We start from the raw sequence: 27,416 nt of genomic DNA on the forward strand, positions 1-27,416 counted from the left end.
CTGCTCCTGAACTAGCACAAAGGTGACAATAGTTCACTTGAACACGAGCAATTGTGGTATCCAAAAAAGATAGGCTGACAAATTGATGGGCTTGTCTCACAGGAACCTGTAATTGTATAAAGTAGGGTGTGAACTTAAAGGGATATAGTTATACTAGTTAACTCTCCATGTGAACACTTATCTCTGGCTAAACTAAAAAGGCCCTCTGAGAAATGCCAAATTATCTGTGCATAATTTTTAAAAAGATTAAATATTTTCAGCTGTAGTTGACAAACGTGTGTTCTATGATGTCAGTTACTCATTTTAACAATGCTAAACAAAGTGCTGTGGAAATCCTTAATGAAAAGCTGGTTTGAAGACTCCTCCAGCATTGTAGCTAATCTTAGAAGTCTAAACAGTTGATGGCAAGCTAGACTCATGCTCCTGTTGTAAAGATATGTTCCAACAGCAAGATTCAGGTAAGTAAGTAACTGCCAGGTGATTTTCATGGAAAAAAATTCAACTAGATATTACAGGCTTAAATAAAAAATTGAGCACTTCAGCTATGTGTCCATTTTAAGAGCTATGAATGATTTAATATCAGTTCATTACCCACTAAAGAAAACAATTTTCATTCAAATAATTACTTGCAGGGGTATCTTTGTGAATCATCCATGGAACAGCTACATCCCAAGTAAGCATACAGTCTTTGTCTAGTGACAACTTGTAGTTTACCATAATTTGATAAGTTTTAGTTCACACTATATAAAAAACACTTGCACTAAATTAGTTTAAAGTGAAAAACAGATGTGAGCATGACTGATCAAGGTTTTAGAGAAATACTATAGAAAACCAAACAGTTAAAGTGGGTGGAACAGCCACCACCATTCAGATTATTTTGCTCATATAATTTTAAGGCTTGGTATTTTCAACAGCCAGCCAGACTACAGCTTTTGGATCAGAATCGCAGAAGCACCACCTCCTCCATTACAAATTCCTGCAAGACCATACTGTCCTTGCTTCAGCACATGGGCCATGTGAGCAACAATTCTGGCTCCAGACATTCTATATAGAAGAGAAAACAGTTTAGTTTATAGGAAGTCAGAGCAACTTGTATAAAATCAAGCTAAGACAATCAACAGATTCAAATGGCAGTGCTGCTGTAGCACTGCATCCTCAGATTAAATATTGAATACCCATACCTAAGAGTAACAAAAACAACTTTCCACCAGTTTTTCCACTTTGTCTTTCATTGAGGAGATGAAAGTCTTTATGTAAATACCAGAAGTATCAGCAAGGAAGGGAGAGACCTTGCAGCATTCTAAACACAGCTCTTTAAAATGGCACACTTCCTGTTCCCTGCTGGAACTGAGTTAACTGGGCTGCATTGCAAAGCACAGCTCTCTCAAAAAGACAGCAGGCTGCACATAAGTCTCTTCCATGCTGCCACCACCAGAGGAAGAAAGAATTTTGAGAGCAGCTGCTGGTTCAAGTGGTGGTTTTGTGCACCGATTTCTTCAACTACAAGTTTGAGGATATACGAGGTGCTGCTTTTGCTGTGATTAAGACCCTGAACTGTCAATTTCCTAGCGTAGACCAGACCACTGTGTTTAAGTCAGCATAATTAAGTCACTCAGGGGTGTGAAAAATCCACCTTCCCCCCCCCCCCCCCCCCGATCAACTGACCTCTCTCTCCCCTGAGTAGGCAGTGCTAAGTCAATGGGAGAATTCTACCATTAACCTAACTACTGCTTCCCAGGGAGGTGGAGTATCTACACCAACAGGAGAACTCCTCCCAGCAGCGTAGATAGCATCTTCACTGAAGCAGTCTAGCTGCAGTGTTTTAAGTGTAGACAAGCCTTCTGGAACAAAAGTCAGCTCATTTAGTTCAATGCATAAAGGTTTACAGTATCAGGGCCCTACATACTTACAGAGAGGGACTTTTGAAAATAACCTATCCAGAAAAGACTATGGTGATGCTGATTTGGTCAGAGGACACCGACAGAATATGGCAAGGAAAATGTTAGCCCTTCTGATTCAAGGAGTGGCCCTAACATTTTTGCCAACAAAGCATGCAACTCAAGGAGCTGGATCACCATTTGCTCCTGGAATCCCCGATGGTTTTTCCAATCTGTATTTAGCTAGATGATTGGGGCTATTTTTCTTCAGTAGATCTGCACAATGCCAGTTACCACCTCCAAAAGTAGATTACTGGGAAAGACAGACCATTCAGAAACTACAGCTGCTTTATAATGTGACAACTCATTTGGGGGTGGGGCAAGTGGATTAAACTGAAGAGAGCACATTACATCAGTGCTTCAGTGACTGCGCCGGCTTCTAACTGCAATACTCGGTGTTCAGTAGATGTTCTGGATCTACCTTACACAGGAGACCAAATGTGAGGATATTTTCAGTAGAGGGCCCTAGACCAGGAGTTTAATTGCCTGTTGGTGGGACAGATCGTGTCCTGCTGGTCTTTACACTATGCCCTGAAGGTCCTCCATTTAACTTAAGCTTTTTGCAGGAGGGCTTAGTCAGCATAACAAATATTTAATACTTATTTAGTACAATCGCTGTTGAAAGCACTGCACAAACGTGAATTAGTGGGTTTACTGTTGCAGTTGATTCTGATAGGAGTAATGTCTGTTTCCTGGTTAACATGTAAAATAATTTGAAATTTTTGAGAAAAAAATGGATATATGCACCAAGACAACGGTGATAGGAGCAAATAAATGAACTGAATAAATAGATTTCCTGGGACATAAGGAAAATTCTTCATCCAAGAAAAGGTTCCCAATCTCGCTCAGCCACTGCATAGAAGAGCTAAATACTGAGGAGAAAGGTGAACCTCCATCCAAGCCTGATTGACAGAGCCCTAAAAGTTAAGCCTTGGATAAAATTACAATGAACTTGCTACCAAATTGCCACCATCAATTCTTGCTCATGCTTCTTCCTACTGACTGGCTCCCTGTGCCAGTTAGCAAAAGCCTTTGCCCCCGCTTGGAAAACTAAAGACAAAATGGAAATATTAAAAAAACCATGGCTCGAGCACACTCAAATGCAGTGATGTGTTTAACGGATACTGTCCAAGGATAAGACCTGCCCTAAAGTGCAAACAAACAAAACCCCACACAATGGAGTACTTCACCTACCCTATTGGATGTCCCAAAGACACAGCGCCTCCATGTATGTTCACCTTCTGCGGATCAATACCCAGCATTTTAATATTGGCTAAGACTACAACACTGAATGCTTCATTGATTTCCCACATTGCAATGTCTTCCTTTTTCAATCCTGCATCACTAAGAACCTAGAAATAAAACGCTGTGAAAGTTATGTAGCCAAAAGCACTTCATGATGGTCCTGTTTTGTTTTTAATTCAAGGTTACACTTCCTATAACTAGTTGAAAGTTACCCAGTGAAGCACTGGACCGGGATCAGAAGCTTCCCCTTGTCACAGGGCTTTTCACCAGTTTCCCAGCTGGGATACACACTATTCAAAAGTGGTGTTGAGACTATTTCCTGCAAAGAAAGGATTGTACAGAAGACTGCACATTTCAGCAGTTGCCCCTGTAAAAACAGGGCTAAGATGGCTCTAGATCTGGCTTTAAGGTCACAACTGAAATGAGCTCCAGGGAAGCTCAGCAGAGAAAGAAAGAAAAAAGTGGAGAAACTTTCACAGCCTCTAGTCTGAAGGTGTCAAACACAAAGCCTACTTGATGTATTTATGTGGGCTGCATAGCATGTTCAGATTCTGCAGAATCTAAACTTCCTTCTTTGCCCACATGCTTACAAATAACCTTCCAAATGTAAACACAGTGTAACGGACACATATCTTCCCCATTTGCAGACAGCTCGAAACAGCAGCTCTGGAAATTCACTCCTCCTTTTCCATTAGCCTCAACAGAGGGACGATGCTTCATGTATCAGTAACTATTTATCAGCTGGAAATGGAGTGAAGTGAAGCCCGTGGATGCAAACTGGGAGTTGATGCAAAGAAGAAAATAGAAGGGGGGAAAAAAGGAAGCAAGACAAATCACTTAAAAGTTTTACCGTTGTCACTACTGGTTAGGGGGGTGATTTTTTTTTGCTGCCAGTTATACTGGTATGGTATAAAGGTATAATACCAGTATAGCTTCTTTTGAGTTATTGAATCAGAATAAGCTATACCAGTATACGCACTTTTCTACTAGTATAACTATCTAAACTAGGGAGGGCTGCAAAACTTAAGTACAGATAAGACCAAAGCCAGGGAAGCAGTAGAGACGCAGAAATGGGACAAGAGGAGAAATAGTGGTAGGTCCTAAGAGTGAGAATATTTTCTCAAGTGATGCAGAATGCAACTGAATTAAAAATGTGTTACATAAAAATAAATCTTTATTCTAACCTTGATCTTTATGCAATCACCACAACATCATCAGTGAGAGATCTGTGGACTGAGGGGATTATACAGATGTAAATTTATGCCCCAGCCCAAGCACCATAATTAAAAAAAATTAAATTTGGCCTTTCCTACAGAATGAGTTTGACACCCCAGTCTAGTTATTAGCATTGATGTTAACACCTGAGGAATCAAGCCTCCATTTTAATATTTATACCTTGCAAGCTAAATTGGTTTTAACACATCAATAATTCCATCAATGTAATTCAATGAAGTGGGTTACATTTTAAGAAACAGCCACGTTTGTATAGACATAATCTTTTCTACTGACCAAAGCCATATATCGGCTCAAACAAAACCAGCCTTCTGTAAAGTTACCAGCACATTTGACAAACGTGACAATTAAATATTTTCCACAGATTTTGGTTAATCTGAGGCTGCCAAATACACATTTTGCCACCAGTCTACAAAGGAACATTTTACCAATTATGACAGTCTACCAGTCCCGTACTCCACCATGTAGAGATAAGACTTTTTTCTATTTAGATCAAAACAAGAGTGCCCACGTGGAGGAGAGGGAAGGGAGTTATACTAGTATAGCTATATCAGTTTAAATTCATATCTTAGGTTGTATTAAAAAAATCCTTCCAGTGTAGGCAAGGTCTTAGTTATTGATAATTGCTTTGACACGCTTAGAATAATTCAATATTAACCATGCAGCTGGGTTCTCTCTCAAGCACAGAGATTAACATGTCTGTCTTAGGGCTTGGCTACACTCGAAACTTCAAAGCGCTGCTAAGTGTGAGTGCGGTCGCAGTGCCAGCGCTGGGAGAGAGCTCTCCCAGTGCTGCACATACTCCACCTCTTCATAGGGATTAGCTTGCAAAGCCGCGCTCCCAGTCCTGCACCACTGTTTCCACTGAGGCTTTACAGTGCTGTATCTTGCAGCGCTCAGGGGGCGTTTTTTTCACACCCCTGAGCAAGAAAGTTGCATCGCTGTAAAGCGCCAGTGTAGCCAAGGCCTCAACTTCAACTCAGGCAACATTAACAACCTCACAGTCTGGCACTAAAGGGGTCTGCATAGCAAGTGCCAATACACAAGAACCTGGAAAGTTGTCAGCTTTGTTTTCCCTATATTTGTCATACCCACAGAGAGAGCCTTTGGGTTTGGCTACACTTGCAGCTGTACAGCGCTGGGAGTTAAAGCTGTCTTTGTATAGCTGTGTAGGGAAAGCGCTGCAGCGTGGCCACGCTGGCAGCTACCAGCGCTGCAGCGTGGCCACGCTGGCAGCTACCAGCGCTGCAGCGTGGCCACGCTGGCAGCTACCAGCGCTGCAGCGTGGCCACGCTGGCAGCTGTGTTGGGACTGGTGCATTATGGGCAGCTATCCCAGCATGCTTTTCAAAAGAGGGGGGTGGGGGAGAGAGAGAGAGAGAGTCAGTGTGGATTTTTGGAGCTGACACTGACACTGTGTCAGCTCCCTGCCTTGCAAATTCCGACCACTTCCCCCACCCCTCTCTCATTCACTCTTAAATGCAAATAGCCTTCAGATCAGATAAGCAGCTGCTCCTACGGACTCCCTTCCCCCGCCCCCGGCCCTGCACATTCCCGCCTGCCTCTGCTCGAGCAAACAATTGCTATGTTTGTTTTTTAGATAAGCAGCTCCAGGAGCCCTGAGTTCCCAACAAAACAAAGACAGGCATCATAACAAAACAAAGAGAGTTCTTTAGTTAAAAGCATTATGGGAATTCTGGAGGTCAGTTACAGCATAGTAAAATTAATCACTGTTTACAGTAGCACTGCAGCACCAGCGCTGTTCTCTTTATTCCTCTCGTCCATGTGGAGTACAACCAGCACTGTAGTCAGGGAGATACAGCGCTGTATGTGCCTTGCCAGTGTGGACGGGGAGTAAGTTACAGCACTGTAAAGCCACCACCAGCGCTGTAACTCTCAAGTATAGCCAAGCCTTTTATTTAATACAATGAACAGCATAACTTAACTAGTTCCTTGGTGAGACACTGACTCAGATCCCATCACGCTTCTGTCTAAAAGATTTTTCACTTGTTATTTGTTAACACTTGAAGTTACTAGGCCTATATAAGAATTTTTTTTTCTGTTTTCTAATTTGTTTACTTTGAGAATTTGACTTGATAACCTATTTATGTTGTGTTCCTGCTTGTGAGGATTTTTCAGACAGCAACAGTGGTGACTTAATCACAAAAAACTGGCAGAGGTATTGAGGGGCAAGGAAGTACCGATAACTATTTTCAACTTCTTTCTTTAAGCCAACTAGATTTCAAGGGGACTTTGTTCCTTTAACAAAAATGACCCAACTAGAACAGAAAACTGCATATGCACTTTGCATGGGAGTTATTCTTGTGGCTAACCAATCATAATATAAATACTACTTTATCTACAAGGTCCCAAAGTACTTTATAAATAAGCCTGTGATGCACATATTGTCTGTATTCCAAAACAGAGGAAAATCCATGTTGGATCACCGGAGCAATTTAGGCAAGCTTACAATTTTTTTTTTATATTCAGCAATGATCAGTTTTGTTCCTACCTTGGGAACAGCGTACGCAGGTGCAATTGGGAAGTCAATAGGATCAACAGCAGCATCTGCAAAAGCTGTAAGACCATAAATATTATTTAAATCCTTTATCACTTTTCACAAAGGAAATATTCACCTATATGGGATACAAGTCCAATACTCCCCTCCTCCACCAATCAATTTTTCTATTCATTTAAATAAAATGTCTCCTGAAAACAGGATGTAAGCTGTGTGTGCTTGTAAGCAAATAGTATGGTAATATTTTCAGATTTTACTTTTAAAATGTGTTAGATATAACCACATTTAAGAAAGGCTGGCTATGATCAGGAGTCCAAACATGTTTGGCTCTTGGAATTTAAAAGAACAGTTCAAGTTATGTTATAGCTGCACCTTCCTAGCCAATGAACCTATACCATGCTCCCCCAAAGAAAAAAAAGACGACTGGTTAAGCAGGATTCCAGGTCACATGGCAAATCATAAGAGTATTTTCCAGCATAGTACTTGAGAGAGGCATTTGGAAAAATTCCTACCTACTATTCTTGCAAGTGGCGTAACATTAAGTCTCTTGGCTGCCTCTGCAGTCATCACAACCAAAGCAGCTGCTCCATCATTCAGTGTGCTGGCATTGGCAGCAGTTACTGTTCCTGAAAAAAGCAGAACAGTATTTAAACAGAGGAAGGAAAATGCAATAGCTCAGGTATGTCTTTCCAATGCATTTATCTGACAGAGAGGTCCTGAATCTGAGCTCGTCTATATAAGTATGGGGCACTGGCTTAACTAAGGCTACTTCTACACTACAAGCTAGAAGTGTGATTTCCCAGCTCGCACACAAATTCTCATGATTGCTCGATGAGAACTAGCATCAGTATTAGTAGTGCAGGTTTAGCTGTGCGGAGTACATACTCACAGGTTGCAAGAGAGTGTTTGTACTGGCATAGCTAAACCATGCCAACATTGCCAGTGCTACTGAAGCTATACTACTGCTTATACAAGTGCTAGCTCTCACTGGGTTACTTCAAGTATGGGTACGTGAGCTGGGGGATCACCCTCAAGGTGAGCTTTTAAATTAAATTTAGTTAAACTGGTGCAAAAACCTGTGTGGACACTTAAAACAATTTAAATCTGGCTTAAATTGATGCATCTTACTTAGCAGGGCCAGCTCCAGCTTTTTTGCCGCCCCAAGCGGCAAAGAAAAAAAAAAAAAAAAAGAAAGGAAAAGAAAAGCCCGAGTGGAGCGATTGAGCTGCCACTGAAGAGGAAGCGAGGCACTGAAGGACCCACCGCCGAATTGCCGCTGCGGACCCGGACAGAGTGCCGCCCCTTTCTATTGGCCGCCCCAGGCACCTGCATCCTTCCTGGTGGCTGGAACCGGCCCTGTTACTTAGGTAAGGTAATGGCTTCCACATTACCAATAATCAAGTTAATGCCAGTCGATACAAGGCTGCAAAAAAGTGGGGCAACTAAACTGATTTAGCTTCAGAGATCCATCGACTGGAGTCAGACGTGAAGGCGCACATGCTCCCACTGGAATAAGAAGTTACACTGTTGTAAACTGTATGTGCAGATCAAGCCTGTAACTATATTGATTTAAATCAACTTAAGTGTCCCAATATTAAAACAGATTTGAAAATGAAGGTTGGTTACTTATAGCCGGAGTTCTTCCAGAAGGCTCTGCATATTCCCAGTTTATGGGTACTGTGCTGCACTGTGGTAGAGTCTTTCTTTAGCAGTGTCAGCTAGAGCACTGTCATGTACCCTGCCCCTTCCCTCAGCATCACCAATGTTCTGAGGGAGAGGCTATATAAAGAGGGAGAGTGCCCCCACCACATAAGAGCCAGAGACATAGAACAAGGACTCCGACAAAAAGGGGAAGGCAGGAGTGTGAACATGCAGAACAATCTCTAACAACTCTGGTTACAAGAAAGAAGCTTTCATTTCTTCTATAAGTAGCTCTGCATATTCCCACTTATGGGACAAACTGATAAGCAGTGCTGAAAATTAACCTGGAAGTGGGAACAGAGGCCTAACTGAATAAGGGCTGAAGCAGTGCTTTACCAAATCCAGCCTCTGCCCTACAGGCCAAGTCCAAAGTACAGTGCTTAGCGAAGAGGTGCGCTCAAGTCCAGATTGCAGCTCTGCAAATTTCAGCAACTGGCAGCTGCCTAAGACAAGTGAAGAAAGTAGCTACCACTCTAGTGGAATGTGGTAGAATCAAAGCAGGTACAGGAGATTTTGTTGGCATTTAACATTCATCAATACACTGTTTAATCCATCAAGAGTGTCTGGGAAGAAACTTTACAACCCATGTAGTTTTTAAGCATAAAACACAATCTAGGCCATTTATTAAAACGTTTAGCTCTACCTAAACAACAAGTGAGGATTCTTCTAGCATCTATAGTCTGGAGAACAGATTCCCCCTTATTAGAATTTTTTTTGGGGGGCCGGGGGGGGGGAGGGAGGCGGAAAGAGAGAAGAAGTGGGCAACAAATTAATTGTCTGATTGATGTGAAATTCAGATACTACCTTAGGTAAGAACTTGTCCCTAGGTCTCACTTTCTTTAGTGCTGCAACAGTTAGAACCAAAGGCTCTGACAGCCGCAGTTCTGACACACCACTCATATCCACCTTCCCAAGGGCGGCTCTGTTATCTACCGGACCTCCCGCAGGCATGCCGCCAAAGGCAGCCTGACTGCCACTCACAGCAACTGGCAAGCCACCCTCTTCAGCTTGCTGCCGCAGGCATGCACTTGCTGCGCTGGTGCCTGGAACCACCCCTGCATCTTCTGGATCTCAAAGTGGAAGTGGGAACTGACCCTGGTCTCATGGCCACAGGGGTTCTGTCAGGATTGGATAATTGCAAGGCAGGGGGTACTGCGTTCTCTCAACATCTCTTCTGAATCCAGGCCAGCTGAATATGACCATGTAGCCCTTGGTTTGGATTCATGTAGCCTCAAGGGCTTGACTGAGGAAGCAGCAGGAATTAGACCTGGCTCTGACAGGAGTTGCAGTCTCTTAGAGCTCTGGAACCCTGCAGTCACTTAGAGCTGCTGAAAGCTCCAGAAGCCAAGATTGCTCACTTAGACCTTCAATAAGGGTACTGATCGGATCCAGAGGATCTAGCTTCAAGAGCTTCTTTGAGAAGGAAGAGCTACAAATGATTCTCCCTATCCTTGTGGGCCCTGGGAGTAAAGGTCCAGAAAATCAAACACCCAGGAGGTGAGTGGCCTGCTGCCAGGCAGGAAATGCATCTTTTGAATCCCAACCTTCTCCACTTCTTTGATTCTGCCATAACCCAGAATTGACAGTGTTAACGACTATTTTTTCCCCTAACTATCCTAACAATAAAAAGGGCTCCAATTCCAAAAAGAGACTGGAGATGTTTACCTCTATCCAGACACACGGTCAGATCGAACTGGGGCACTCCAGGCCCTAGACAAGTCACACTAGACAGGAGGGGCAGAGAGCACAAGAGCGCTCTAGCTGACCCTGCTAGGTACCACAAGGCAGCATAGTACCCGTAAGTGAGAATATGCAGAGCCACTTGAAAAAGCAATCTTTTAGTTAAACAATTTCAACTTATAATTAAAGCCTGAAGAGAACGAAAAATGCACTGGATCAGCATGCAAAGCAATAATGTTCGCCCAGGGGTCGACTAGACATGATATATCGATCCCTGCTGGATCTGTGCAACAATAAAACAGATACAGCTCCCACACTCATGTACCACTTCTCCAGGAAAGATACTCACCTTGGCATCTACTTTTCAGTGTTAGCATTCCACTTACAAGAACATTTGGGAAACTGCAATTCTAGACCAACTTTGCTGTTTGATTCCCCCACAATTATCACTTGTTTCAAGTGGAAACCATTAAAGCCCATTGCTAAACCAGATCTTCCAAATGTCACAGCAAAATGAAGTATGTAACACAGCCAGCATTTCTCCAGGAAACACTGCTGTACACTGTCCAGTTATAGGAACAATTCTCCAGGCCACAAAGGGCGCTGCTGTAAGTGGTGCCTGCTGTATTCCTATGCTTTCCGTCATCTTCACCTTGACCCAGTTAAGCTGTTTGCAAATACACGGACGTTGGGGCTGGGTGGAAAGAATGTGTTATTCACCCACCTATCGAAGCAGTCCAACTTGAAAGAAAGTTTTGAGATTTTATTTTTTGAAATTAAGTACCATAAGAATATATAGCTCTCAAAGTCAAGCCCTGAACAAGAGCAGCCTACTGTGTTCAACAGAAGATAAGCACGTGCTCCGGCTAACACACTTTGGAGGAACTCAAGTCAAAAAAGACAAACACAAGAGTCCCTGTTTTAAGTAAAGCAGTTCACCTTTGACTGCAACTAGAGCTGTGGAACTCTAATTTAAAATTTGATACATTTCTTCCTCTCCTGTGACACATAAGTAACATATTGGGAATCAGCATGAAGACTGTGTTTAATAAAATAACTATATATGTCCTAATAATTTCTATCGGAAACTTTTCTTCACTACTTGGCTTAGCGTGGAGAGACTTCAAATATTTCATATAAAATTTGCTCTGTTTAAAAAACACCACACCACCAATTGCTCCATATAGTGTACTTACCATTTTCTTTTTGAAAAACAGTCTTCAGCTTTGGAACTTTACTGAAATCAACACGCTTATATTCTTCATCTTCTTTCACTTCTATATCTGGTTTCCCTGAAATAATGCCAAAGATGCCAAATCAAAGTGAACTCAGTCCGGTTCTGGCACTTCAGCATGAAAAGCTGCACACTGATGCACGTGACATTTTACTAGGTTATTTTTGTTATGATTTATCCAAAATGTAACCCCTAAAACAGAACTCCCCAAACTGTGGGGCACACCCACCTAGGGGGACATGGTGGGTCCAACCCAGCCTCCACAAGGGGCAGGGAGGGAGTACTATCCACCCCATCTCTGCTCTGGCCCTGCCCTCAGCTGTGGCTCTATTCCCAGACCTGGGCACTAGACCCGCCCTCAGCCTCTGCTCCTTTACCCCTGTCTGCATTCGCTCTCACACACACACACACACACACACACACACACACACACACACACACACACACACACACACACCCTGCTCCCAGCCCCAGACAGACAGGGGTAACGGGAGGCACAATCCTGAAAAGTTGGGGGACCACTGACCTACGTATTCTGCAATCATTTATTCTATGCTACATTCCATTTTTAGACATCCTGACATATTATTTCTATAAAATGTGACAATTTAGCTCTGAAGAGAAACAAAAATTGACAAGCTTGTTCCTTTAGCCCATTGATCCACAACAGGTTTATTATTAAGACAAGACCTTTAGTAATTCATCCTCCCAGGCTGGTGGAGAGAAGAGGAAAAAAAAAGAAAAAGAAAAAAAAAAAATCACAGCTCAATTAGGAGTATTAAAATAGTAAGAAACAAGTGGAGATTAATTAAAAGCCACATTAGTTAGCACTTATTCTATGTTGTAACATGCAAGTTACAAGAGAAGGATGGATAACTCAAGTACCTCAGTAAAAACAAATAGGAAAAAAAAATGACCATCAACATTCACCAACTGTGTTTGCCAGAAAGCCAGCTAAGATTTATTTTTGTACAGAAATTAAAAAAAAAATTCCCAAAATTTCCACATTCCAGCTGCAATGTTAGTATTCATCAGTGCCCAATTTAACATCAAAAAATTATTTTAGAATGAATTTCCATAATACCTTTTTGTGAAATAGTGACAGGAACAACTTCCTTTGTCAGTTCTCCTGATTCCCAGGCTGTCCTGCTCCTAGTATAAGAATTTATAGCATAAGTGTCTTGCTCCTCTCGTGAAACAGTAAGCTTCTTAGCAGTATTTTCAGCACAATTTCCCTAGGGGAAAACAAAGACCATTCTGAGAACACAAACCAGAAATGTAGATGGAAAGATTAACTCCAATTTTTTTAAATGGGTATGACAGAACTTTTGAAGTGAATTTTTAAGTGTTAGTTGCCAGAAGGTTCTATTGTGACAACTGCTACAGGAATCTGAACTTCACAACAGAAGTTTGTGGGCAGTTTTCTGAACAGATGTAATTTAAGCCAGAAATCCATGTTCGTAATCATGTATACAGTGTAGTTGTGGCTATGCGAGTTCCAGGATATTACACAGACAAGGTGGATGAAGTAATATCTTTTATTGGAACAAGTTCTCTGTTGGTGAGAGAAAAAAGCTTTTGAGCCACAGCAAAGCTTGTCTCTCTCACCAACAGAAGTTGCTCTAATAAAGGCTATTGCCTCACCCACCTTGTGTCTCTAATGTTCCTAATGAGGCCTTTCTAATTTAAACAAAAAAATCTGTGTGAATTTAATGCTTTTGAAATGTCTTGGATTGACAGTCTGAAGCCCTGTTTAGCCACATAACAATACATCCACACAGTTCTCACCAATGCACATCATTCCTATACTGGTGGGACTGCCTTCTAGGCTTGAAAGGGTACTTCAATCTCCAGATCTTATTCAGTCCTTGGATTCTCAGCAGAGAATGACAAATTGGCAAGTAGTGCCAATTTTTCATCCAACAACTGAACTGAGACCACCTAACTTTTTGCACAGGTTACTGAACAGTGTGATAATTTCTCTTTTTTTTATTGCATACACAACTATCCTTTCACTTGACTGCAACCGCCTAACTCATTTCACAGAGGTTACTGAACAGCCATAGAACCAACCGTTACAAATCTCATTCACTACAAACACAGGCTAAACGTACACTGGTGACAGAGGTGAAGGGTAATATACCCATTACCAATTCCCTGAGATACACGAAGTCCACCTGAGAAAGTTATTCTGAAAATGAGAGGGAGCTAGACCCATCCTCCTTGGTCACTAGGCTGACTTCCTAAGAATCTGCATGCATATCTAAACTTATGCTGTTTCTATAGCAAATTCTACATATAAAATATTGTGTAGAGATCAGTCTGCATTAGTCTGATTGTAGCATTCCTCCGATTCTTCACACAAGTGCGGAGCCAACTAGAGGGTGACAGGGACTCCTCCTCCTCCGGAGTCGTGGCTGGGTGGGGAGGCTCTGCTCCATCAGGACTACAGCCATGCTTCCTCTCCCACGACACGATAACTTTGCATCTGCAGGGATTGCATGTCACTGGCCCTGGGGCAGCACAGGAAGCCCTCTGCAGCTCTGTTGTCGTGGCCCTACTCGCTCACTCCCATGGCAGAGGCCTGCAGAGGGCTCTCTGTACGGGGGAGGAGCTATTCAGCAGAGTGGTCTCCCGTGCAGCCAAGGAATCTTTACTGGTTAGGACTGAAGAAGAGGAGGATGGTCTCAGCTTGATTATCCAAAACCCTGCATTAGCTGAAACTCTTCCTTGTCCCCCAGTATGACATATATGCCCTTTGCAGCATGTGTCTCATGCTAGGGGACACGGAAGGGTTTCAGATAATTCAGAAGTTCAGATAGACAGGTTTCAAAACAAACACGAGTAGACTGTGTAACCTTATGCAGAGTACATTACTACTCCAGCCTGGAGAAGAATAAAAGGTATGGATAACAAAGGTGAAGTCTCTATCAGTGAAGAGATGTTTTAATCTATAGGCTAGGCAAAGATTGTAAAAGATTATTTGTGCAACTGCTACTATTTAGGAAGTAGCAGAACTCATCCAATAAAGACTGTGAATAACTAAGACAAAAGGGTAGGAAAATTCCTTCAGTGGAGAGAACAAATCATTAACTCCTCAAAATTTCCACCAGCCTCACTTCAACTGGATTCATCTTAAACCAGTGAGCTATTGTCAGGATGCTAGCTGACATGGAACCAGGAGAATTAAATATTATGAGGAGGTATCAGATGAGAGAGCATACCAATAGTCTCAAATCTCATTCTCCTCTGGGAACCTCATTTTTATTTATATTTACACACACACGCATGCACGCACACATGAGGAGATAACAGGGAAACCGTGCTGGATCACACAAGTGGATGCCCTGAGGGAGGCTGAGCAGCTTTACTGGTCCCTCCTGGGAAGGAAGGAATAGTGAGCTATTAGTAATCAACTGTGCATCCTACAGCATAAAGCCACTGAGTCATTGTCTACCACTGTCCTGGACTCTTCAGAAAGGCCTCAAAACACACCCACACAAAACTACCACTTGGCCTGCTCCTTAATTTTCTGCCTAGCCTCTCCAAGCCACTTACAGTAAGAATCATGAAAATGTAAGAACCCTTTCCTCAGAAGCAGTTCTGTCCCTCATTTCCTGGGCATGCCAGGACCAACTTTTAAACAGTCACTAAAACTCCCGAGTTTGGTAGTAGGCTCATGATATGGCAACTTCATTTTTTTGCCTACGTTTCAGTATTGAACAGCAATAACTACCATGTGGATTTTGTTGTAAACATCAGTCAAGCCATCTTTTACAATCAAATCTTCCAGCTTTACTCCTCCGTAAGGTGTTGCGCCTCTGTTCATTGTATAGGGAACATTAGACATGCTCTCCATCCCGCCAGCAACCATCACATCCTACTCAAACAAAACAAGCATGTGTTAAAGTGAATTACAATAAAAGCCATTTTATATAAAATTTCTTCCCACATAACAGAAGATTGGAGAACACATTACAGATGTTTCTTACAAAATTGCTTCTATTTTTTTGTCTCACTAAAACAGGAAAAAAGTGAAAACAGTTAATTGCTGTTGGCACAGGAAGTGAACATAACCAATGTTCTGTGTCTGAGCTGTAATTTCAAAAGATCTGAGAAGCAAAAAGTCTTGAAGATTAGTTACAGGAAAGTTACAACATGGAGAGTTTCTGAGGAAAAAAAAATCTGACAAATTTCTTAGCCAGTATTTCTTTTTAATCTTTCATTCGCTGCACTGGTGCTCTGGCCACCTCACATCAATTACGATCTTCTTTCTCCTACACTCAACTGTTGAAATGTAAGTGCCTCCAAGATTAAAATATAATTTTCTTATTAAAAAGTCTTAGTTTGGCATATTTGTTCCATTTCAGTTCTCCATTAGCAATATATTATATCTATAGGACAAACAGCTGTTTCAGAATTTAAGACACCAGCAAGGAAGAGATCTGTTCACATGAAGTACTAGCTGCTCTATATAATGTTGTGTCGTCTCAGTGTGGAAAGATCCAACCCAACTTCATAACACCGTTTACCATGTTGTCGGTTAATAAGCCGGCAGCAAACAGGAGACTTTAAACAGTTTTATCATTGAACCCAAAATTCAATTTAATTAGTATGTGCATTTATTAATATTTCTACATTGTTTTCAAGAAGTAGTTCCTGCAGTTTTATCACTCTTTGTAAGATATGGTTGATGATTCACTGGAGCTTCACACATGAAATCTCTAGATTCTCAGCATGAAGAATACATGTAACTATTTTCAATGTCGTGTATTACACATGGGTAGGGATAAGAAAAAGTGCAAGTTTAATGTTTTTCTGTAGTCTATAGAAAAGTTCAGTCAAGCACTTTTATATTGCATCCTCATAAAGGATACTTTACAAGGAGTCAGTCACAGGAGAAGAAAAGGAAGGTTTTGGTTTTTTTTTTTAAATGGTAAGATTTAAAGTAAATGATGCTTTGTTCAATATTAAGCATGCACTGGATCCAATAAAAGCAATTGAGAGTCCTGATGAGAAGGGCAGTACAGAGAACTCAAAGGCAGTTATGACTAGAAATCAGAAATAGGAAGCCAGAGAAGGGAACAGATGATTTCTTAAAGTTGTTGTTTTTTTAGCTTTGTTATTCTGATCCTATATAATTTTATGTCTCCAGCCCTTCCAGTTTGTTTTTTTTTTTTAAATAATCTATAAATCCAGTAAAGGCTCAAAAACAGCACTAATGACACATCCACTGAAGTCAATGGGAGTTTTGTCATTGACTGTAATGGGATCAGAATTACTGAGTGTGCAGCTGGGGAAAAAATATCTCTAATAATATAGTTTCTAAGACCTACTTACAGTCAATTAGGGCTGAATCCAGCAAAGTGGGAAGAGAGACAGTGACATACTGTGTGGGAATCAGGCATGCATAATCACTTCAGGTCAAATCTCTAATTCTTTGAAATATGAGAGCCCTTACAAAGTGTGTGGCCTGCATCCATCAAATGTAAACCTAAGGTATGAATATTCATTAAATGTGAATTACTAATCCCAGCAGTAGCTGTTGAAATAGAAGTACTATAGCTATTCTTAATCCCACTGAAGTTAGTGGCAAAAATACCATTTAGAGCCTGATCAAAGACCAGTACAGTCAGTGGCAAAAGATTCCCCTTGACTTCAGGCTCTAGACGAAGCCCTTAATACTGAGTCAGATTGGGTTTGGTGTGAATTAAGCAGCAGTCCTAAATCATTGATTTCAGTAACTCTACCCTAGGGAGGAAAGAGAGCGTGCATGTATTTTAAGAAATAAAAGAATACTTATGTCAGCAGGTAGACTTTCCAAAGATGTACCATAACTGGCAGATGAGATTTTTTTTTTTCCCCCTCCTAATCTAGGCCTGGTCTAGATTAAAAGGTTACATCAGCATACCTGTCAGTTGGGAATTTAAAAAAAAAAAAAAAAAAAAAAAATCATCTATCTATCTATCTATCTATCTATCGATAGATGAGATCCTGTTGGTATCCAGGAAGTGGGCGGGCAAAGCCCACCCACTGCTAAAGGACCTCTCCCCAGCCTAAGGGGAGGATCCACAGGTCTGTGATACCAGATAATTACGTGGGACAACCAATGAAAAAAAACAGGATTAGGAGTGAGGTCATAGGGCTAAACGAAGGGAACCTGATGGGCATACTGAGCAGAGCACCCCAGACAGCGCCCACTGCTCCTCGAAGGTGTCAAGGGAGCCAGCAGACGCTGCCCAGAGGAACTCTGCCTGGATGCGTGAACAGATGGAGGAGCGGAAATAGGCCCCACAGTCGCAGGAAATCCCGTCGGCCAACCTTCTCTCCCTGGTTTTGTAGATGGCTAATCTGGCCAGGGCCAAGAGGAGGTTGATAAGGAGATCCCGCAACTTTGTGGGGCTACGGATAGGGAGTGCATAGATAAACAGGCGAGGGGAAAAGTGCAACCAAAAATGCAGTAAGAGATCCAAGAGGAGACGGAATAGGGGCTGCAACCTGGCGCACTCTAAATAAATGTGCGCCAGGGTTTCCTTCATGCCGCAAAAGGGCAGGTGTTGGGGACAGGGGTAAACTGCGCCAAGTACACGCCTGTGCTCACGGGCCCATGAAGAAGCCACCAACTGACATCCCCGGCCGGCCTTGGGACCAGGGCAGAGTATAAGCTGGCCCACCAGGGCTTCTCACCCTCGAGAGGTGGCAGGAGGTCCCGCCACTTTGTATCAGGGTGGGACGCGAGGATGAGGTAGTGAAGAGTGTGGAGCACGAGCATCTACAGATGTTTCCTATAGATATCTATCTCACACCCCTATGGATGTAGCCATATTAACAAACCCCCAAGACACAATTATGTTGACAGAAGAGGGTTTCAGATAACACAGCTAAACTTTGTTTGGGGAAGTGGTGTTCCTACAACAACAGGAAAAACTCTTGTGTCAGCATATATTGAGTATTAAAAGGCTATGCTGGAATAGTCTCTAGTTCTGACTACCGATATGTCTACAGAAGAGGCATGAGTCAAAGCAACCTGATTAAGATCTAGGTATTTTGCTTCTCTACCCTCTTTTTCCTTTTAAGGGGAAGACTTATAATACTGACCACAACTACTTCCACTATTAACTGTATCCTACGATATATGCAAGACATTTCTAAATACACAGTTAACAAATTTGTTTATCAAAAACAAACATTTAAAAAAATATATTAATTCTAGTTAAGCAGTACTAGCACAAAACCAAAGTGTAGTATATTATAATGGGCAAGAAACCACCACATTAGTCTCATATTTCTCAGAGATCAGAATTTCCACATTTTGGCAATCAGATATCATGGCTGAAGTTAATGGGCATTAAAATTCACATACCTGATTTCCACACATCAGATTCTGTGCTGCCATCATGACAGACTTCATTCCAGAAGCACAAACTTTATTGATAGTTGTAGCAGGAGTAGAGACTGGTAAACCTGAGACAAGTTAATATATTAATCAAATGAAGACAACCACATTATTCTATTTATAAACATAATTATATCATCCTTTTTTAGCATTTAACTATTAGCTGCTAATCTTGTTGCACTGCCTCTTATTACAAAAAACTGCCTTTCATCATCTCTAATATTCCATATGGGGCTAACTTTCATCTAAAGTAGAAGAGTTATAATCTGCACCTACAATTCTATAGCAGCTCTATGTAGTATAAATTCTCTAGATCTTTAATCACAGAAACAAAAACAGTATGTTAATACCTGCACCCAGTAGCGCTTGTCTTGCTGGAGCTTGTCCTTGTCCAGCCTGTAGGACATTACCCATATACACTTCCTTCACTTCTTCTGCAGGAATACCTATAAAATAAACCAAGAGGCTTTGTTTAAAGGGAGAGAAGCAATACACTAGTGTTTTTATCTTTTACATAAAGTTTAACGCTGGCAATAAAATGCACCGATTTTACTCCAGTGAGGCTAAAATACAGCACACAGACCTACGTCAAGAGCCTCCCGGGTTTCCAAGCTTATGGTTCATGAAAAAATGCTGAAGACTGCTCTAGAGACCAAAGTCCTCTAGGCATCCACAGAACGAGAACAGCACAAGCACCAAGAATGCTGCCTTCAACAAACTCCTGGGCAGTGTATTTCAACCCATTAAAGCAATTCCACTTCCATGTCTTTAGTGCATCCACTCTAACTGCAACGCAGAATATAAATCAGTGTCTAATGTGGGGATAGGTTTTGGGAAATGGACACCTATCCACTAGGAACCAGATTAACATTTTATTTCACATACACCACTGATTAACAATTCTAATCTATTCTTAAAAGCAACACAAACAAAAGCACTCAAATCAGGCATTAAGTGCTTTACACATTTTATGCTTAGATTTTGTTTTTATTTTTAAATAGTATCAGTTGATATAAGTTTAAAATATCTAAGATTAAAATTTCATCCACCCACATGCACACTTATTTTTTAACATAATTTTTTTTCAAAACAAGATACAAATTGCTACTGTTCACTGGGGCAATGTCTAACTTTGTTTTGTAAACAAATATTTACACATACCTGCTCTTTCAATTGCTCCTTTAATTGCAATGGAACCAAGTTCAGTGGCTTGCAACGATGAAAGGGATCCCTGGAAAGATCCAATGGGAGTCCGTGCTGCGCTTGCTATGACCACTTCCTAGCGGAACAGAATATGCGGTAAGAGTTACAGTATTTGAAAACAATTTATTTTAACTTATTCACACTTTATTTTGTCTTGTCTTTTAAACGACTCATATTTGTACAGTATACAATTGTACAAAACAACAGGGGAGCCAAATGGGTCATGGACTTTAGCTGTCACTGCAGTGCAAATATTTTAATAATTATTATGTTATAGTAATTGAGACACCTGCCCAAGAAACAAGACATTAAGACTGTCATGATAATTTAGCCAAAGTCATGTTATATCAGAGATCTTCTTGTGGGGCTAACCATAAACTTTTGAATGAAACAAGGTACAACTTTCAACTCCTTACCTAGGAGCTCATTGCATCTGACTATTTCAAATTACAATATAATATGGGGTTAATTTTAAGTATGATGATGATTTGTAGTGCTTTTACCCCTATTTTTACTTAGCCCCCCGCACATCAACAAATCTGCCTGCTAAACTAGCCCATCAATCTGATGGCAGTATGATGTGCTGACACTGGAGGGACTAAAGTCTGGGTCCCCCACTTGGGGCCTCTTCCTGAATGCTTCCTCGGTGGTGTTGATGAGCACCTTCAACCCCCATGTTTCAGCAGGAGTCAAAGATACTCAGCACCATGCAGTGTCAGGCAATTGGTTCTTTATTCACTGAGGTGGGCAGGATTTTGGCTGGAATACCTTGTGTCACTTGATTTACTCTCCTTCCACTCCACAAGTAACCAGTAATAGGATTAACAAACTCAAGAGGCAGACACATTCAGCTGCCCTCAATTACAGACCAGGTCAGACGTAGGTCAGCGCAGAATGAAATTTTCAAGATGAGAGAGATAGCATTGACCAGCTCATTGTAAGTTTAACAGGAGCATGATGCCTCCCTGCCTTCCCAACCCTTTTGCAGCACTGACCATTTTAAAGTTATCTGACATTTTGATACAGACAGATCTTAGAAAAATCTGAACACTGTTATGATACTAGGTGAGAGACAGGTAACAAGTATTTTTATTCAAGCTTATCACATATAATTGTGGTCAGATTACAAGAGGGTAGGGAAGGGAAGAGTTTCAATGCTTTTTTAAAGTAAGCTCTCGCATGTGGAAGTCACTGCAATCCAGTGGCTAGACAGCAGGGCACTGGGAATCAGTAGACTTAGGTTCTATTCCCAGCTTTGCCAATGACAAGCTGTGTGACTTTGCCCAAGTTACACATTCTCTACATTGAAAGTGTGTTGCAATGCTCAAATTTTTAAAGATCAGACTCTAAAAGCAGGCTAGTAGCTATGGTTTATCATAACCACAGCTTGTGGCCGTATGCTACTTAATACTTACATTTAAAGTGCGCTGTGATGCATAACCCCGGTTTGTGTATTTCAAAACCTGAAAACAAGAAAATTTTCAGAATTTTACTTTGCAAATTTTGGTTACCTGATGTTTCAGCTCAGTAACAGATATACTGTGAAAATTGGGCATTTCTTACAAGTGACTGGGAAACACCAAGAATTATTGCATTTTTCAAGTTAAGAAATATTGGAAAAAAATAAAAAACTAATACATCACAAAATGGACTTTATTTATTTGACAAACACAGTAGACATTCTGTAGTATATTTTCTAAAAGTAATAGTGTCTCAAATATGCGAGCTGAGATCTCACTACATTATCTGTGATTAAATCTTTCCTGAAAAATTAAGTATCTTTTTTTAAATGTAATTTGTGGAAAGTATGGATTAAAAAAGTTCTGTCAGTTTTAATCATGTAACAGCTACTTCTCAGATATAGGAGCTCCAGCATTTCTCATCAACATTACATACAACGAACAGGTAGGGAATGCTGCTACGTTACAAGTTTTGATTATTCAACCCCATTGCTCCTTTAGTCCTTTCACTGCTATCACTAAGTTTAGCATTACAAAGATAGCTAATTTCTAGAGCTCAATTGCACTGGCATTTGTGATTTGTAATATGGGTGGTGAACACAGAATTCAGCATCAAAAGATGACAACCAAAGAACAAATCTGTATAGCAAACCAATTCACAGGCTCTTAACTTCATCCTATTACTAGGTGTACTCACAGTGGGGTGAAAATTCATTACATTTTTTTAAAAAATAAAAAATTTGAAAAAGATACATTATCTTAAGATATCATTATCCACAGCTGCTTCTGCCTGTCCTTGGGCAGCAGTTTAAAATAATTAAAAAAGAAACTATTTCATTAGACAGTGTACAGATATATTACTGACCACTATCATTTTACTGAAAGAATATATTCAAGGAAGTGAATTAAAATTAATAGTCACTTGAGGATTTCGAAGGAACACCATAAATTTAACTTTTCTTAAAATGACTAGATTATAAAAGTACTTTCAGGTACTATGCCCACTTTGAGTCTCCATGCCAGTTAGGATGATTTTTAAAATTTTAGCTTCACAGCAGGAAAAACAAATTCACAAGCAAGAAAAAGGCAACTGCCTATATAATTTTATGCATTTAACAACATTAAGTGAACAAAAAGAAAACATGTCCTCTAGTCTTTCAGTTATATTCAACTTGGACGATGATCTGTAACAATTTTAGGCGTGAAATTTTCTGACAAATGGGTAAACTTTCAAGTTGACTGCATCCCTTTAAGATTTTATTTGAACATCCCAGAGAGTAGTTTATTCTTAGAATGACCTGACAACTAACAAGGGTAACAGCCTTTTATCTTAAACGATCTACAGTTCAGTTATTCAGTCAATTGTACAAACAAGCAAAAACCCAGTAAACATAGCTGACTGCAGCTAGCATCGCCTGTGCTGTGTACCTATATGTATAGAAAACAGATTTTTTTTTAGCCTTGACAGCTGATAAGATTTCAACTTTGGTTCTGTGGACATACCTGACCCTTGCATAAACCACGAATGTCTGGATGCTTCTTCACTTGTCTCATCCCCTTTTCCAAGGCAGAGGCTCACAATACTTTGCCAGGCATGTGGGTCCTGAGGGAGCCTGGCCCGGGCAGGCCCTGCTCCTGCTCTGGCCTGGCTGATTACACCACTCCAAGGGGCCAAAGTTATCCTGCCCCAGGACCAACCCTGACTGCACAGCCAGCTCAGCCTGGCAGACACAGTCACCTCCCATCAGGGCCGGATACTGTGGTCAGGGCAAAGGAGAGTAGGTCTCTAGAAGGTCCTGGGGGGATTCTGGGCAGTAAGGGGGTAGGAGGTGCTCAGTAGTGGGGAAGGTTTCTGTGTTTTGGGATGCTGGGTAGTGTGGAGAGACCTGTGTATGTTAGAGGCTGTCCAGTGGGGGAGCTCTGTGTGTGTTGGGCCACTGGGAAGTGGGGGGAGTCTGTAAAGGGCACTGTGCAGTTGTGGGGGGGGGCTGTGGGGGGCACTGGGCAGGGAGGTGCAGGGCACTGTGCAGTTGTGGGGGGCTGTGAAGGGCATTTAGGTAGGGGGCACTGGGCAGTGAGAGGATCAGGGAGGGGTACTGGGCATAGTGGTCTGTCAGAGGGCAGTGGGCAGGTGAGGGTGTGTTGGGTATAGTGGTCTGTCAGAGGGCAAGTGAGGGTGTGTTGGGCATAGTGGTCTGTGGGAGGGCACTGAGCATAGGTGTTTGTGAGGGTCCCTGGGCAGTATGACACTAGTCATAGGGGGGTCAGAGGGGTGCTGGGCAGCAGTGCAGTGTGGACTTGCCCCTTAAGGGAAGAAGCACAATGACAGCACAGGGCCAGGCAGGCAGGCCAGTGTGTGTGTGGCAGCAACTGGTTTGTAAACAGTGCCCTTGTACTGGGCTGAGTAGAGGGGGGCTGTCCCTGCCGAGCCCTGCCCCATCTCCCATCACCCCCCCCAGCCCCTTGTTCTGAGGGCTCTGCCCCACCCACGTCCCCACAAATATGTTTAGCACCAGGCCCACAAAAGGTTAATCCAGCCCTGCTGTTCATCCTTCAGACTTTTGCCCTGGGCGCTTTGGGCCCCCAACTCCCTCTACCCAATGAGCAGACGCTGCGCTGGCGTGGCAGCGCCACCTCGCCCCCTCTAGGGCAGCCTCTTCTCCGCGCAGCCACGCCCCCGCCGCAGCTGGCGGCCTCGGGGAGCGGGTCGCAGCGCTGGCCTGGGGGGGGGGGGGGGAGGCGGACTGGCGCCCCCGCCCCCCAGCACGAGGATGACCTTGGGGGTTAAGACTCCTGGCTGGGCTTCGGGCCACAGCCACCTCCGCCCGCCCTTGGGCAGGTCACCCCGGGCCGAGCGCCCCACGCCGGAGCCCAGCCCGCCCGTCCCTCGGCCAGCCCGACGAGGTCGATCAGGTCGGGGTGGATTCGGGGCCCCGGGCAGCCCGCGACGCGGCGGGGCAGCAGGTCTCTCCCCGTGGGCGGCGGGGGGTAGAGGGTGACAGGCCCCATTTCCGTGGCGGGGCTTCGTGCTTCCCACCGACCCCGGCTCGCTCACCTGCAGCAGCCGCGCGACCTCCCGGCCACCCAGCATCGCCGCCATCCCTGCCCGAGCGTCTGGAGCGCCCCGGCCCCGCGCCTCACCTATAGCGCGGCCACCGCCCCCGCCCACAGCCAACGGGAGCCGCTGCTCCGACCCCCGCGCTCCCCCATTGGCTCGTGGCAGGAAGGGGCTGATGCCATTGGAGGGGAAGGCGGGACTTGTGAGCAGCGAGCGCCGGGGGCTTCCGCCAGGAGGGGGGGGCGGTGGGCCGGGACCCGGCCGCTGGGGGGCGGTGAGCAGCTGTCCCGTGGTTATAGGGCCAGTCCTGGTTTGGGGTTTTTCTTATACAGGCTCCTATTACCCCCACCCCCCCCCCCCCAGGACCGGCGCTAGTGGTTTGAGCGCCCTAGGCAGGCGGCAATTTCGCCGCTCCGGGCGCTGCTCCCGGCTCCGCTGGAGCTGCCGCAGTGGTACCTGCAGAGGGTCTGTGCCCCGCGGCTCCGCTGGAGCTGCCGCAGTGGTACCTGCAGAGGGTCTGTGCCCCGTGGCTCCGGTGGAGCTGCCGCAGTGGTACCTGCGGGAGGGCCATCGGAGCCGTGGAGCATCTGACCCTCTGCAGCAGCTCCACCGGAGCTGCCTGCCACCCCCTCTGGCAAAATGACACCCACCAATTATTCTGGCGCCCTGGCCGATTGCCTACACTGCCTAAATGGTAGCGTTGGCCCTGCCCCTACCCCAATTTTTCAGATGTGCTGTCTGGTCACCCTACCAGTGGGTGCCTTGGGCCCCTCCCCCCAGGCTCCTCTCTCTGCTTCCCCCCTCCTAACTGAACAAACCCGAACACCCCCAGCCTTGCCCAGGACTCCAGCCCCCCTCCCTCCATGGCTTGCTCTCCCCCACCCTCCCTGGATTGGGACTGGGGAGGGGGAAAAGGCTGAGGGCTCCAGGGTGGAGCTAGGGATGAGGGATTTGGGGTGCAGGAGGGGGTTCCAACCTGGCCCCAGGGGCTTGAAATAGAAGAGCAGGCTTAAGGCTGTAGCAGAGGGGTGGGGTGCAGACTCCCAGCTGGAGTTTGGATGTGGGAGGGAACAAGAGGTTGGGATGCAGGCTCTGGGAGGGAGTTTGGGTACAGGAGGGTTTGCAGGGGGGTTGCAGTGCAGGCTCCAGCTAGGCTGTGCTTACCTCAGGTAGCTCCTAGTTGATGGTGCAGCAGGGCAAAGGCAGGCTCCTTGCCTGCCCTAGCTCCTCACTACTCCCAAAATTGGCTGGCATGTCCAGCACCTAGCCAGAGGCACGGCAGGCAGCTCTGCACAGTGCATAGTGCCTACACCAGCAGCACCGTGAATGCAGCTCTCATTGGCCACAGTTCCATCCAATGGGAGCTGCAGAGCTGGCACTCAAGGAGGGGCGTGCCAGGTGCTTCCAGGAGCTGCACAGAGCCAGGGCAAGAAGGAAACCTGCCATAGCCTTGCTGAGTCGCCTCCCCCCGTGTTCTGATCAAAAAGTGGATGCCTGCTACTCCTAATTAACACCCATAGTAAGGCAGCAGCCAGCCTGTCACCCCTATTCTCCCCAGACACATTGTTCCTCTCAGCACCTGTTTGCCCCACATAGGACATGCCTGCGCTAGAGAAAGACACAGTGCCATAGCCACAGCCCTACAGAAGCCAGAAGCACAGGCATCGGTAAAGGCAGGGCTGCACTTAGCCACACTTTGGTCATGACCCACCTTGGGGTCTGCAGCAGGTCTCCAAGTTCCCCCCTTTTTCCATGCCCTCCTTATTGCAAAAATCATCTCTCTCTCCTGCCCCTTAGAAACCCTGCTCCTTCTCTAACTGCCTTTGCCAGCTCCCTCTCCTTGCCCAAATCTTTGTACTCTCACAGCTCAAGCTTTTGTACACAACTCCGCTTTTCATCTTGCCCTCTTCAGCCTACCAAAAATGCAGCCTCACAACTCTTCCCACATCCCACTCCCCTCTTTATGGCATCATGCCCTACCACATGAACACACCTCAAATGACATTCCTAGTCCACTGTCTAGCCACTGCCTCCCCCTTCCCCCTTTACAATTTCCCACATCAATTTACCACCACTAGCTTCAGGTGTAGCATGCCATCCATTCTAACCACAGTCTCAACTCTGTTGGCTATACATCTCTATTATAGTGATAACTACCCAGACTACACCTATTTTAATTATTCAAGTATACATATTAAGCATTAGTATGGCAGTTTTTAGCCTAGACTGGCCTGAATCTTTATTATAATCCTGAACATTTATGCAAAACAGCCCATAATATCATGCATTAGTTGAACTAGTTTAAATAAATAGGGAAACTTTCAGTATTAAGACAGAGGATTATTTCCTCATAAATACAGGAAAAAAAGCCCACACAAACCTAGGAGGTGCCTTCACCCCTAGTTGCTGGAATATATGTACTCAAAACAAAGAGAAGGGTGCCTCATAACCTGGACTGCGTAGGGCACATCATGGTACCAGAACAAACAAGGCAAAAATCTGATTAATTAAATTAGTATAAAGGTAAAAGGTATACAGTACCTTTTTCTGGTAAACAGAGTATAAAAGGACGGCTTTATGGAAGTAGCTTGGGAGAGCACACCATCTTCCTAAGGTGAATGTAACATCACTGCACAGCACTGCTCTTGGGAAACTGGTATACACAACCTTTTTCCTGTCCCATATTAATAAGCCTGACTGACATTGATTATTTGGTCTCAAGTATATTTCATAACAAAATATCCAACCAAAA

At 43.7% G+C, this 27,416-nt stretch overlaps 1 protein-coding gene across 2 annotated transcripts; it reads right to left on the reverse strand.

Moving 5' to 3' along the window:
* Positions 1–549: 549 nt before the first annotated feature.
* ACAT1 (acetyl-CoA acetyltransferase 1) lies at positions 550–24,760 on the reverse strand. 2 transcript variants are annotated; one of them, XM_050928155.1, is made up of 12 exons: positions 24,662–24,760; positions 21,562–21,609; positions 20,105–20,222; positions 19,294–19,389; positions 18,911–19,011; positions 15,284–15,427; positions 12,632–12,782; positions 11,510–11,605; positions 7,445–7,558; positions 6,927–6,991; positions 3,132–3,289; positions 550–1,044 (listed from the first exon to the last, which is right to left on the reverse strand). In XM_050928155.1, the coding sequence occupies exons 1-12, from the start codon at positions 24,704–24,706 to the stop codon at positions 924–926; spliced, it is 1,257 nt and encodes a 418-aa protein (XP_050784112.1). In that variant the 5' UTR covers positions 24,707–24,760; the 3' UTR covers positions 550–923. The 2 variants fall into 2 exon arrangements, with proteins under 2 accessions (XP_050784112.1, XP_050784119.1); XM_050928162.1 differs by lacking the exon at positions 24,662–24,760 and adding an exon at positions 22,304–22,327.
* Positions 24,761–27,416: the final 2,656 nt, after the last annotated feature.

The sequence above is a fragment of the Gopherus flavomarginatus genome, chromosome 1 (genome assembly GCF_025201925.1).
Source record: "Gopherus flavomarginatus isolate rGopFla2 chromosome 1, rGopFla2.mat.asm, whole genome shotgun sequence".
Classification (NCBI taxonomy): domain Eukaryota; kingdom Metazoa; phylum Chordata; order Testudines; family Testudinidae; genus Gopherus; species Gopherus flavomarginatus.

Excerpts from the sequence above, each read along its gene's own strand:
- ACAT1 (XM_050928155.1), bottom strand. The coding sequence starts at position 24,706 with ATGGCGGCGATGCTGGGTGGCCGGGAGGTCGCGCGGCTGCTGCAG. Across the intron at positions 20,223-21,561 it reads CATCACAGCGCACTTTAAAT|GAAGTGGTCATAGCAAGCGC; the intron begins GTAAGTATTAAG and ends CTGTTCCGCTAG. Across the intron at positions 12,783-15,283 it reads TTTACAACAAAATCCACATG|GGAAATTGTGCTGAAAATAC; the intron begins GTAGTTATTGCT and ends GTTTTCCCCTAG.